This window comes from Lissotriton helveticus, chromosome 8 (genome assembly GCF_964261635.1).
Source record: "Lissotriton helveticus chromosome 8, aLisHel1.1, whole genome shotgun sequence".
NCBI classification, from domain to species: Eukaryota; Metazoa; Chordata; class Amphibia; order Caudata; family Salamandridae; genus Lissotriton; species Lissotriton helveticus.
Window position 1 is genome coordinate 1177509154 of NC_136069.1, and position 14100 is coordinate 1177523253.

Genomic DNA, 14100 nt, shown 5'->3' on the forward strand with positions numbered 1-14100 from the left:
TTATATGGGGAGGATGAGTTATATTTCTTATGTATTTATGAATGCATCCTCTCTGCTTTCTTTATTGCTTAGTTCTTCATGACATGTTTTGTTCCACCTATTATCCGTGTGCATTGAACACATTTTCTGTTACTAGTGTGTGTATATATATATATATATATGAGAAGTTGCTTCCATCTAGTATCTTACATTTTAGTTTATTAGTAAAGGGGGAGGATATGTTATATCTTGCTTATGTGTTCATGTATCTCCTGTTACCTTAGCTCCTAGCTGCTCAGCCAGTGTGGGTGTTCAGTGTGGAATGTTGGGGTGGTGATGATGGATGGAATGCTTGGTTGCCTGTGTGGTAAGGTGTGACAGTTGGGATTAGGGTGTGAGCAGCAGGCAGGCAGGCTACTCCTGGTGAGGCTGCTGTAAGTGGTAATCTAGGTTCTGTACCACAACACGACTGTTTTAACAACATGTGAAAGGGGAGCTAAACACGTAAGAACCGAAGGATCCTATTTTCACTGCTAGCTCGGCATTACTCTGAGTACTTCGCCTATAAAACAAGAGCTACATTATTAAAGGCTGTATGACATCGCCTTTAACTAAATAAAACAAGCCTTAAAGGCTGGTGAGCTAGGAAATGCATCTTGGAAGGTCCTGCGGCTGATAACTTAATAGCGTCAGGGACGCGGCCGCAAACTCCACCCGTTGGAGGAGGTGGTTGCATGGCGTTAAGGCGGACCCGTTTGTCCACGGCGGGGGCACTGGCAGGCCCCTGCGCGCGCAGCCGCACTCGTGGGGATTTAAAACAGTTTTGGTGCAGCAGACTCAGCGTCTGCTTCCGTTTCCAGCGTCGCACCAAACTGGCTTAGCATATGGGATACATAACCCCACCCTCCAGGGGCCGCCTACAGAAGCAGCGCGAGGTTGAACTTGCAGAGGGTCAGGATGTCCGCCGGGGGTAAGGGTCACGTTTTATGTGTTAATACTCGCCCAGCGCTTGCTCTGTGCCCTAGTGAAACGTTCTGCCATCGTTTAACTATGGCGGAGTCTTGAAAACGGTGAGTATGCAGAAGCAAACGCATCGCGCATGCCTACGACCGCCTTAGTCGCGTATCCTGATTGGCGAACACCCTTTACGTACGTGTTCTTGAGCGTATGGCGTTGCGGTCCATCATTATGGCGTCATTTCTAGTACGTTCGGTTTCTTTCTTCGCATGGTTGATAGAAACATAGAAACGAAAAAGGGACTACTACTTCCATTGAAGATGAAGGGGCTTTGGTACGGAGGCGTTTTGTACTAAGCGTTATTGCATTTTAGTTCAACTGAACAACGCGTTTAGGTTAGAAACCCGAGAGATGCGTATTTAAACAGCCAGTGAATTAAACGTTTATCATAAGCGTGGTTGACTTATTTGTGAACGATGGGAATTTGTGCGTCTCATCCTAAAACAATATATTATGAATTTGTATCGCTGAGGTTTTATTTTTCAGTATACACTGGGCTAATTAGATACTATTTCTTGTCCCAAACTGACCATAATGTTTGTATTCAGTCATCGCACTGATTCCAATAATATGTCTGAGTTTACAATGTATGAATTATTATGGGAGCATTACTGTAGTGCCGTGATATATGGCTACGACGCGCTCTGTTTAACATGCTTTTGTGTGGTTTTTTCTGGGAGAATTTTGTGTTTTATTCATGACATTCTCGCATCAAAAGGGCTATCTGACATCCCTCCAGTGTTCGCAGATAGCCGCGATTTCCTTAACGGAGACAAACATTAAAACGTAAAGATTCCTTTGTGAATATTATTATACTGCCGCCTTTTTTTGGACAGAGGGTTTTCAGTGAATCGTACTCCACGTTCTGCGCTGGTCCGCTGCCGCCCATATGTTTGTGCCTGCTCCTCACCGAAATCTGATATGGAATGCGTGAAACGGCACAGAAATACTGTTTTAAACAATATGTTTACATGTTTTTTTGTGAAAGGAAAATGTTTGTTTTCAGGAATTCTTTGGGTTTCAAATATTATTTGAATTTGGACACCAGCCTTTTTTTATTTGAATAAAAACGTAATTGGCACAATCAGCATTCACATTTTCAGAGTTTGATAAACTGAGTACCATTAATTTGGGCATTAGAACCATCTTTTCAAAAGCACTTTATAAGTGTATTATGAAGCAAAGATCCGAACACTTCTATTTTAAGGGCCAGACTCCTTTACTTTGTATTTTGGATAGAACGTTTGAAATTATTCAATCTCCAAGACCCCAAAAACGAATAAAAATGAAACTGATTTTTTAACCGTAATCTAATACTCATGTAAAGCATTCTAGTGTCCTAGTGTCAATTTAGTACAATCTAAAACTACAAAAAAAAGAGAAGTCATAAGTATAAATCAGCATTCTGCTAAACATTCACACAGACTACCACTGAGCAGTAGGAATATTGTTGATCTACAAATTCCATAATATCCCCTCACACAAATATGTGAAAAATGTGATATTTACCCCTGTTGCCATGTGGATGCTGTATGCCCCTGTGGTCCCAAAAGAATGTATGGCTTAGGAAAGTGACTGCGTTCTGATGTCTTAATGTGCCACCCCCTCCCGACTTTTAGGTCTCTAGTGCCAACAGCACTTTTGCTGTCCCTGCAAATATATATTATTTACCATACAGGGGGTGTATATAGCTTGTGTATATCTTGTCCATCACTTACCATTGGATCGTATGCAACAACAACAAGTTGATGGATGGAATGCTTGAATTAATCTCCGCCACTGGAAATCATTCGGGCTTCATCCCAGTCCATCGTTTTTTTGCCCACCCTGCTACAATGGCACCCCAGTTTGGACCCAGCCATGTTGAAAGCAGTCTTGAACCTGTTCCTCATGGGAACAGTCTAGACTGAACTGCCAGACCAGGCCCTCCCTGGCTAGCTTGAATAAACTGACAGAGTGAGCCTAGGACCCACGTCTGGAAATACCCACTGCACTTAGGGCGACAAATGCAAAAACAACCATGTGATGGATAGAATGCTTGAATTAATATCATCCACTGGCAATCGTTTGTGGCCACATCCCAATTCCTCGTATTTTCCCACCATGCAATCCCAGTTTTGGTCCAGCCACATGCAAACCAGTTCAGCTCGAACTGCCAGGCCAGGTCCTCCCTGGACCGGAAGCAAGCATTCTGGGACCGGTATCAGGATATCACCCCTCATCAGCCAGGCTAACTTGAATTCAGTGGCACAGTGTGTACGGGACCCACGTCGGCTCATGCCCTTCCCACTTAGAGCAACACCGTGCCACTCCACTTTACCCTACTCCTCTCTACAACACTCTACACCACTTCACTGTACAGCATTCTGCTCCACTCTATGTCCTTCCACTCTATGCCATCCCACTCCGGACACTCCAGTGTAAGACTTTCTACGACCAGGCTCCCCACTCCACTCCAATACATCCCGACCCAGTCTACTCCACTCCACTTCACTGCAATTTACTCTACTCCACTCTAATCTTCCATTCCAATCTACCATACTGTAATCCACTCCAAAGTACCCCACTCCACCTTAATCTACTCCAGTCCAATCTACCTCACTCTACTCCACTGTAGCCCACTCCACTCTGCCCCATCTCCCATGCTGCACTCTACCCCAAACTACCCTACTCCACTTCACTACAATCACATCCACAAAAATTCTACCACGCTCTACTCCAATCTAACCCACTCCCCTCCAGTCTAACCACTCCACCCTAATCTAACCCATTCAAGTCTAGCCCAATCTACTCCACTGCATTCAGCTTCACCCCACTATACCCCTCTCCACTCTACTACAACCTACCCTATTTCACTCTAATCTACCCACTTTAAACTACCCCACTCTAATGTACCCCTGTTTACCCCACTCCACTGTACCCTAATCTACCCCACTCCTTTCCAATCTACCCTACTCTAATCCACCCAGTCTATCACACTCAACGTACTCCACTCTGCCCCATCCCACTCTAATCTACCCCAATCCAATCCACTCTTCCCCAATTTACCCCATTACAGTATCCCTCCGTTTATTCTGCCCTTATCTACTGCACTCCTATCTACCGCATTCACCCAAATTTTACTCCGGTGAGTCCTGCAACGGCGGGGAGTTTTTTCACTTGCAGCTATCATTACTCACGTAGCTGAGCTGTTGTCTCGGCTTATCAATGCTCCCTCTGTATGACATTTAATTCCCACCGCATGTTTATATATTTCTTTATTGTGCACCTCACCCTTTCGGGGATATAGCTATTGCAGTTCCCCTGTTGGGGTTTTGGTATTTTGCAAGCCTGTCTCTGTTTCTGGGTTTTGTTTATGTAATAGCCTTCACACAGAGAGTAGGCCTTTTTTTGACCTTGGTTGCATGACCTTGGCTTTTCTTGCTGGTCGAGTTTATGTCTTGTTATTTGTTGTTTAGCAGGGCTGTTTCTTTTCTTCACGGTCTCCTAGCACTGTTTCGGCAGCAGTTGCCCTTTTCATTGCTCAACTCGGCCCCTTGGCATCGTCACTTGACGCTTGTTGCCGGTTATGTCTTGGATATATGTGTGTCCAGGGCTCAAAAAATCCACTCGCCCTCTCGCATTTGTGAGTCAGATTTAATTAGGGCAAGCTATTTTTAGGTCCTACTCGCCGTTTCTGTCGAGTAGGAAGACAAACTGACTTTTGACCTCTGTCTCCTAAAGCAGAGGAAATGTGACAAGATAGCAAGATTTAAAGGCATCTTTATTGCCCACAAAGTGAATGAGCAATAAAAATGCCTTTTGGTCAAGTGCATTACAGTTGGGCCGAGTAGATTTTTTAACTTATTGTACCTGCAGGTCTAGTAACAATTTTTAGATTTTTCGAGTCCTGGTTCTTTCACACTCTTCACCTTCACCTTGTGTTGGCCACCAACAGCGCAAAATAAGAGCAGTAGAGTGTGAGAAGAGGTCATCTGTCAGGGTTGCGTACAGATCCTCCACAGTATCCCTAAAACTTTTCCAGGTCAGAATATACTGCAAAAAGGGGATCAGGCGCTGTATTGCGCGGGCAGGGGCTCCCAACGTGCTGAAGGCTGTGTGTGAGCTGTTGATACTGCCAGTGTTGTGATTAAGGTGTCCCATGATCGCGATTGAGATCCGGAAAGGGGACTGTGAGAAGTTGGCATGGTATATGATGTCCACAGTTCTGTGGGCACCCTGTATCAGTCCAAACAATCCCTTATGGTGGTGGTTGTAAGTCAACCTTAAAGACAAGCTATCCTAGTGGTAGCATGGACTAAGCAGCCTAAAGGCTTAACTCAAGAGGACATGTGAAGCCAGCTGTTTACCATATGCAATCCTGTGATACCAAATGAAAGGACACCACACAAGTTATATATTTATAAAAATATATGTATTTATTCTCAGAATAATCCCCACTACTCTTTATGAGCAATGAAGCACAAGCATTTAAACAATAGCACAATATATCATATAGAAGTTGCACAGTTATGGATGAGGCCGGTGGCCACTCAAACCATATATCAATAAAGTGGTATAACAATCACTAATCGATCAGTGGTAAGGCCTAAGGCCTTGGGAATCGCTGGGACTACACTGGACTAACAGCAGTTAGGACTGGAGTAGCCCGCAGGATTCGGGTGCAGTGCAGAAAGCACACGCATGCACCAATGCAAAGTCAATGGTGCGTAAAAGTTATCGAGTTACATTACAGTTTTAAGAGTCTTCCGACTGGACTAGAAGGGCAAAACTTTAGACTTAGACACTAGAGGTGTAAACCACTACAGGAGCACCGGCGTTCAAGAGTTACCTCACACACAGGAAGCGGGTGCACAGGTGCAAAGATGTGTCGGGTTTCGTCACGCAGTTCTATGGTGCCTGGAGATGAAGATGCTGCAGGCATCCAGAAGAGAAGTGTCCGGTGTGATCCAAGGGTGGATCGAAGATGTAGAGTACCTGAAAGCAGAGGGGACAGAGTCTGGGTCACTAGCCAGTGACCAGGAAGGAACCAGGAAGGAACCAGGCGATGTCGGGCGCAATCAGGTTGATGTCGTGAAGCTTGTCTCCACTACCACGTGGACTCTGGGGCACCGAGGATGTCCAGGAGTGGATCACGAGCTGTCCCACGAAGGCTCTCGCTGTCGGCGGTGTCGGCTTCCGAATCGGAGTCAACAAGCCTTGGCAAAGGCAACCCACGCAGGATTCGAAGATCGCTTCTTGACCGGACCAGGAAGGTCAGATCGGGTGCTCCTTGTCAGGGGAACGAGGGCCAGTCTGGAGCAACCAGACTAGCAGAGCAAATTCAAAGGTTCGTCGGTACTGGGGCCACTAGCCAACGGGCAAGCGACCGGACCAACGCGTCGAGCAGGAAAATGCAAAAGGGCCCCACGCAGCACTCGTCGAGTGTGGAGGGGTGAGCTTCGGTGCAAAAGCTGCTCGGGGCTGGAGCTTCTCAAACTCCAATGCACAGCTTCGAGGGAGCCTCGGATGCTGCACGGTCAGCGCATCGTGGTTTTTCCAAGATGGCCGGCCCCACGCTTCAGGACGCCTCCACGGGTCTCAGCTCTGCAGGGACTGTGGATCGGGCTGTTAGAAGGCAGGCACGCTGAGTCTTGTCGATCTCTGTCGCTCGAGTTCCGGCGGGAACTGCAACAATGCAAACCTCGAGGTGCTGGATGGTGCCTGTTTGCACAGGGTGGTCACTCCTTGACCACAAGGGAGATTCTTCAGTCTTCTACGTCGAGTAGGATGTCGAAGGGTCCAGAGTTTCGTTTCATAAGTTTCAGTCAGGATAATCTGATGTGCATTGGCACTGCTCCCACCTATATTCCAAATCTGGGGGCTGGATTACCTGCTAGGTCCCTCCTATGGGTGGGACCCAGGAAGGGGGTGGTTACACCCCTTTTCCTTTGTCCAGTTTGCCGCCAGGACTGGGGCAGGATGGCCCCAGAACCGGTTTGACTGGAATCTGCCCGGGGACACCTTGTGCGCCCCAGGCAGTGTCTAGTTTCTTTCAACCCTCCCTGCTACACTCCACTATCTCCTGTCTGGGGTGGTGTGACACCTCCCTGTGACAGGAAACCCTTTGTCCAGGCGTCCTCTGCCAAGTTTCTGTCAGCAGCAGGAGGCCAGACATGTGTCTGTGGCAGCAGCATCCATTTTCTGATGCTGGGGCTCTGGTTAGGATTAACCGCATTTTCAGTAAAGTAACATGTCTTCTCCCTCTAGAAGGGTGGAATGCTACCCCCGTCGCCAGAACTGGCGAGGGGGTAGTATTCCAAAGTGTATGACACCAAACACGATATGTTTTGATAAAGCCAAACCAAAGTTAGCAATAACTGCGAGGATTATAATGCACTTAAGAGTATATGGTATGGCAGTATCACTGGAACAGCTGCACGGAAATGGTTCCGACCTCTGCAGACAGGCTCAGCTCATGCCAGAGCACCATCTCACATAAAACCAAGCACTCTGCCTCCAGGATTGTAAAGGCCTGCCATAGGAGTGACTTATAGGTGTATATGTGTCCAGATATAGGTTTAGACATAGGTATACTATATCTAAGCAAGGGGTGAGTACACCACCTTGCCCCAGCTGTGTGAACAGCCAGTTGTGTCGATTTATGTACCAGCCAGGGGTGGCAAAAGATATGCTGCAGCCCCTGGTAGGCCTTGGATGCACCTATGCCCTGAGCACCTATAGTGCATGGTACAGGGGCTGACAAGGTGTCCAGTACCAAATTGGTGATGTACCTATAGTACATGGAGTCCATTTAAAGAGAGAGCAGATAGCCTGGGGCCCTGATTAGCGGGATCCCAGGCAAACTAAGTCGAAAACCAGCTAAACACAAGGCAAAAAATCTGGGGTAACCATAGTCAGGTATCCACCTTCCTACATAGCCCCCCCCCCTCAAACGAAAGGAGATAAGGCTATCCTTGACCAGGTAAGCCTATATTGCCTAAGTGGCCATATAAGGAAGTACCTGCACTAGCAAGGTTACCCCCTGTTTATTTATTTATTATTTATTTAACAAACTTATAAAGCGCAGCTGTCACCATTGCAGGCATCCTGGCGCTGATAAGGTCTGATGAGGCGGAAAAGAGGAACACAGGGAGTGCGAGCTTCAGGCAGTTACCATGGGGAATAACCAGGTTTTAATCATTTTTCTAAAAGGAAGGAGTTCAGTGATGTGTCTGATCTCAACCGGGAGAGTATTCCAAAGTATGGCGGCTGCCACTTCAAAAGATCTACCTCCAGCTCGGACCTTCCTGAATCTGGGGACCACTACCAGCTTAGCATCTGAGGATCGAAGTCGTCTGGTTGGAGAATACCAGGCAAACTTTGATTGCAAAGGGGCTGGGCCAGATCCATGGAGAGCCCTGAAGACTATGCAGAGGGCCTTGAATTGTATCCTCTGTCTGATCGGCAGCCAGTGAAGTTTGCCCAGGGCAGACGGTCCATGAGATCTTCTCGGAAGCCCTAAGGCCAACTTGGCCGCCGCAGATTGGACCCTCTGGAGCCTGTCCAGCAAGAACCCAGGAGAGCCACGCAGAAGGGCATTGCAATAGTCCAACCTGCTGAGGATGACCAACTGCGTGTCATCAGCATAGTTGACAATCCTGATATTAAAACTTTTAATCAGAGAGATCAACGGTCTGAGATACAGATTAAAAAGAATCGGGCTAATTGCCGAGCCCTGGGGTACCCCATGTGATATTAATGAAAAGGCTGACTGAAAAGGGGGCATGGATACTGCCTGCTGCCTATCCTGCAGGAATGATTGGAACCACTGCAGTGCTGTTCCTCTCACTCCTGCCTCGGACAGCCGCCTAAGCAGAATCTTATGATTCACCGTATCAAAGGCGGCAGACATATCAAGCAGGATCAAAAACGCTGCCTGCCTTCTGTCTGCCCGCCTTTGAAGCTCGTCCATAGCGGTGATTAAAGCTGTTTCGGTACCGTGAGCAGGCCGGAAGCCGAATTGATCCCTATCCAGTAGTTGTTGACATTCCAGGTGTTTAGACAGGGTGTTACTAACCAAACGCTCGACGATCTTAGCCGGGAAGGGTAACAGGGAAATGGGCCTAAAATTTTTCGAGCAGTCTGGATCCAGGGAGGGCTTTTTTAGCAAAGGAGAGACTAATGCCCGTTTCCATGGAACTGGGACAATACCAGTCACCAGAGACTGGTTACATATAAGATGGAGTGAGGGGAATAATTCTTCCTCGAATTCCTTCCAAATTTTAGGAGGTACAGGATCCAAAGGAGACCCAGAGGAAATCCCTCTGGCTAGCTTTGTAAAGGCCTCATATGTCAGGGGCGGGAACTCACATAAGAAATCTATTGTGGTCATGACAGGGCCAGTCGCCCATGCCATGAGAGTCCCCGATCCTGTGCTAAGGACGAAGTACGATCTGGAGTATTCAAGTCCTTAAGGATAAGGTCAATTTTATCCTTAAAGAATCCAGCAAGATTGTCGCATAAATCTTGGGAAGGGACGATAGCGTTTCTGGAGCACTCAGGATTAGTAACACTGTTAAGTATGTTAAAAATGCTCCTAGAGTTGTTGGTGGAATTGCAGATCACAGAAGCGTAGTGCTCTGCCTTAGATTTATTAATCTGACTCTTATAGATCATGACCTTATTTTTCCACATCTCTTTAGAAGTTTCATTGTAGTCCCGTCTCCATCTTCTCTCCGCTTGTTTACATCCCAGTTTTAGGTTTCTTAGATTGTCATTAAACCAGGGAGCAGAGTCTTTACCTTTACAGCTACGTATTTTTAGCGGAGCATGTGCATCAAGGATAGTTGTGATGCCACTGCAAAGAGAGGCATAGTTGTCTTCTATTTGCTTTTCCCCATTGAAAAACTGGTCAGTGTGGAAAACCCTGCCAGAGGAGTGCAAACGTGCAAGAGCCCTCCAATCTCTGCACTTAAAATCCTTGGTCGTTGCAGGGCCCTTGTAGAGACCGCCGTTCATATGTATAAAAAATTTAACCAGTGAGTGGTCTGTCCACTCCATAGGTAAGGTTTCACCCATCATCACCAAGTCAGGGGCGGTCCACTAAGCAATCCCTCACCCTAGGGGTATCAGAGGGTGTCCACCATAGGGAATCACTACCTGTGGTGTGTTTTGGCAAAGTAAAAGGCTGGTGTTGAGATGGAGTACTGAAGTGAGGCTCCACTAATGTAGGGCTCAGCTTCCTCCAATCCTCTTTCAACATGTGTGCCTTTCTTTCCTTGACTGAGTTGCACTGTGCTCTCAGGGTCAACCTCTGGCTGCCTACAGCTGGAGGCTGGGTCCCTTTGTTTGGCTTACTGGAGGGACAGGTCAGGTTTGGGGCCCTTAGGTCCCAGGTTTGGCGGTGCCCAACAGTTTCCATCTGGGGGAGGTCCCTAACTAGTGGTAAGGGGGATCCCTCAGGAGTTTTTAACTTTTTCACCTGGCTAGGGCTGCTAGCTTTGGTGCCCCTAATCTGCTGGTGGGGTTGTTTTATTTGACAGGGGGCCCTTTGGGGCTCACTGACCTCCTTGACCTCTGTAGCCCTGGGCTGACTGAGGCAGGGTAGAGAGGGGGAGGTTACCTGCTCCAGACTGGGTCCCACCTTGGAAGGGTCCACTGACATCAGGGGTTCTGCCAGGCTAGGCCTGACTACCTCTGGGGCAGTTCCTTCACAAGGGGTAAGATCAGTTCCCTGAGGAGGCTGATCCTTTCCTAGTGTCTGGTGGGAGAGAGATTTCTCTTCCTCATCAATGCTCTCTGTTTGTGTGGAGTGATCCATAGTTTTAGGCTTCACAACACAGGAATCAGTTTGAGTTTGGGCTGTGGCCATCACAGCCCCACCAACCTTTTCAGGGAGGGACTCAGTTTGGGTATGGGCTGTTACCATAACAGCTCTGCTAACCTTTTCAGGAAGGGATTTTGCTGAAGATGGGGCTGAGTCTTGCACAGCCCTACCAACCTTTTCAGGAAGGACATCTTGGATTGGGGCTGTGGCCATCACCGCCCCACTAACCTTTACATGGAGACTTACCATTTTAGAATGGGTTTCTTGTTCCACCTCAGCCCAGGCTGAGATTTCTAAATCGTTCCCAAGTAGACAATCTACAGGCAAGTTTGATGACACTGCCACTCTCTGTGGGCCAGTGACACCTCCCCAGCTGAGATTTACTACTGCCATGGGATGATTTTTCTGAACTCCATCAATGTTTGTCACCTGATATGTGGCACCAGGTAAAAGTTGCCTTGAGGGGACTAGATTCTCAGTCACCATAGTGATACTAGCCCCTGTGTCTCTGTAGGCCTCAACTTGTTGACCATTGATGATGGGCTCCTGTCTATACTTCTTCAAAGTGTTTAGGCAATCAGTGAAATTGGCAAACCCCATGCCATTTTCATAGACAAGAGTATCTGTATTAGGGGACCTGGTTAGTCCACCTGAGCTCCAAAAGTAAACCCACCCAAATTCTTGGGGGTGCTCCCACCACCTGGGGGATTACTGCTGACAGTAACAGGAGGTATTGGAGCTGTACTTGGAGGAATATTTTCCTTATTGTTATTCTTTGGCCAACATCTGTCTGTTTTCCAGTGGCCAGGCTTTTTACAAGCATGGCAATAGGGTTTCTTCTGGTCAGAGGAAGTGTTTTGGGACCCACCCCCATCCTTGGAGTTTTGGGGCCCTGTGGGAGACTTGTCTTTAGATTTATCCCCACCCTTCTCTTGAGCCTTGGAAGTATTCTTCTTTTGGTCATTACCCTGATTCTTAGGCCTAATCCTGGTTCTGACCCATTTGTCTGCCCTCTTACCCAATTCTTGTGGAGAGGTCAGATCTGAGTCCACCAGGTGCTGGTGTAAAAGCTAGTTCTGACAATTACTTAGGATCTGCTCCCTCATAATCAAATTATACAATCCTGTATAGTCATGTACTTTGCTGCCATGTAGCCAACCTTCCAGAGCCTTAGTAGCACAATCTACAAAATCAGTCCAGTCCTGAGTCTGAGCTTTTTGGGTGTCTGAACAACAACCTGTATTGTTCAGTGGTTAAGCCAAACCCATCAATAAGAGCACTCTTCAGGACAGTGTAATGTTTAGCATCCTCAGCTCTAACAGTGAGGAGCTTATCTCTCCTTTTCTCAGAAAAGGAGAGCCACAAGATTGCTGCCCACTGATCTTGAGGGACCTGCTGTACCATGCAGGCCCTCTCTAGAGCAGTTATCCATTTGTGGATATCATCCCCATCTCTGTAGGGGGGCACAATCTTACTCAGGTTTCTATGATCATAGGACCTGTCTTTATCCTTAGGGATATTGCTGCCACCAGTGGGTATCTCACCACTTAATGTCTGTTCTCTTGCCAAAGCAAGTCTAGGTTGGGCCAGGGCTAATTCTTCCCTCTCTATTTGGAGATTAACAGCTCTCATCCTGGCCTTATGCTCTTTTCTCTGGGGAGAAGTCATTCCCCTCTGAGATTCTCTTGAGGCACTAGAAATGTGAGAATCCCTGGAAGGAGTCCTCTCTCTTCTATTGCCTGGGATAATTCTGCTATTGGGTCTGGAGAAGTGGTTCCCTTCTCCATTCCCATGTAGGACCAAGTTGGCTTGGCTAAGCCTTACCACTGGTACCTGGTTATCCCCTTGATGATTGTCTACATCATCACCTGACTCTGGGTCCTCCTCCTCCTCTTCTGGGGTGGTGTTCTCATTATCTAGGGGATGCACTCCTTCTCCTGACCCTGAGGGGACTATTCTGCATTTCTCAAGATCATCCTTCTCCAGCATGGCTATCAGGATAGGAATGGTAGGGTTGTGACCCTTTTTCAGCTTCCTGGCAGTGCACAAGGCACTCAGGTCTCTATGGCTGAATTTGTCATAGTCTGAGGTTGCCTGTGGAGGGTCAACCACCACAGGTAGAGAGCTTAGAGCTTCACCTGTGCTAGACATGACTCTAGTGAGGTGTAAGTGATGCACTTACCTACACTAAGTGTTTTCCTACTGTACCTTGCTAGTGAGTTGTAGTCAGGGTGTGCTAAGCCCTTCTACCTACAACTACTAAGTTCAGTAGAACTTAAATATGCTAAGCTTTGTTTATATGTACCTATGGTACTTAATGTGATCTTTCAATTTGATAAAAGATTGCAAAGGTAAAACAACAGCAAGCTCAAATCTGTACCGCTGCTCACCAATGTGAGAAGTTGGCCTGATATATGATGTCCACAGTTCTGTGGGCACCCTGTATCAGTCCAAACAATCCCTTATGGTGGTGGCTGTAAGTCAACCTTAAAGACAAGCTATCCTAGTGGTAGCATGGACTAAGCAGCCTAAAGGCTTAACTCAAGAGGACATGTGAAGCCAGCTGTTTTACCATATGCAATCCTGTGATATCAAATGAAAGGACATCACACAAGTTATATATTTATAAAAATATATGTATTTATTCTCAAAATAATCCCCACTACTCTTTATGAGCAATGAAGCACAAGCATTTAAACAATAGCACAATATAACATATAGAAGTTGCACAGTTATGAATGAGGCCGGTGGCCACTCAAACCATATATCAATAAAGTGGTATAACAATCACTAATCGATCAGTGGTAAGGCCTAAGGCCTTGGGAATCGCTGGGACTACACTGGACTAACAGCAGTTAGGACGGGAGTAGCCCGCGGGATTCGGGTGCAGTGCTGAAAGCACACGCATGCACCAATGCAAAGTCAATGGTGCGTAAAAGTTATTGAGTTACAGTTTTAAGAGTCTTCCGACTGGACTAGAAGGGCAAAACTTTAGGCTTAGACACTAGAGGTGTAAACCACTACAGGAGCACCGGCGTTCAAGAGTTACCTCACACACAGGAAGCGGGTGCAAAGATGTGTCGGGTTTCGTCACGCAGTTCTATGGTGCCTGGAGATGAAGATGCTGCAGGTATCCAGAAGAGAAGTGTCCAGTGTGATCCAAGGGTGGATCGAAGATGTAGTGTGCCTGAAAGCAGAGGGGACAGAGTCTGGGTCACTAGCCAGTGACCAGGAAGGAACCAGGCGATGTCGGGCGCAATCAGGTTGATGTCGTGAAGCTTGTCTCCGCTGCCACG

General features: G+C 47.2%; 1 protein-coding gene across 4 annotated transcripts in view; it reads left to right on the forward strand.

The window, feature by feature from the left end:
- The first annotated feature begins 798 nt into the window (after nt 1-798).
- Nucleotides 799-14100, forward strand: part of BEND2 (BEN domain containing 2) — a 279920-nt gene continuing 266618 nt past the window's right edge. Inside the window, exon 1 of one of the 4 annotated variants that reach the window (XM_078656148.1) lies at nt 799-949. In XM_078656148.1, coding sequence (XP_078512274.1) covers nt 937-949 — 13 coding nt within the window. In that variant the 5' untranslated portion in view covers nt 799-936. Of the gene's footprint in view, nt 950-1210; nt 1271-14100 lie in introns of those variants that run through there. The other 3 variants (XM_078656147.1, XM_078656150.1, XM_078656149.1) reach the window with 3 other exon arrangements.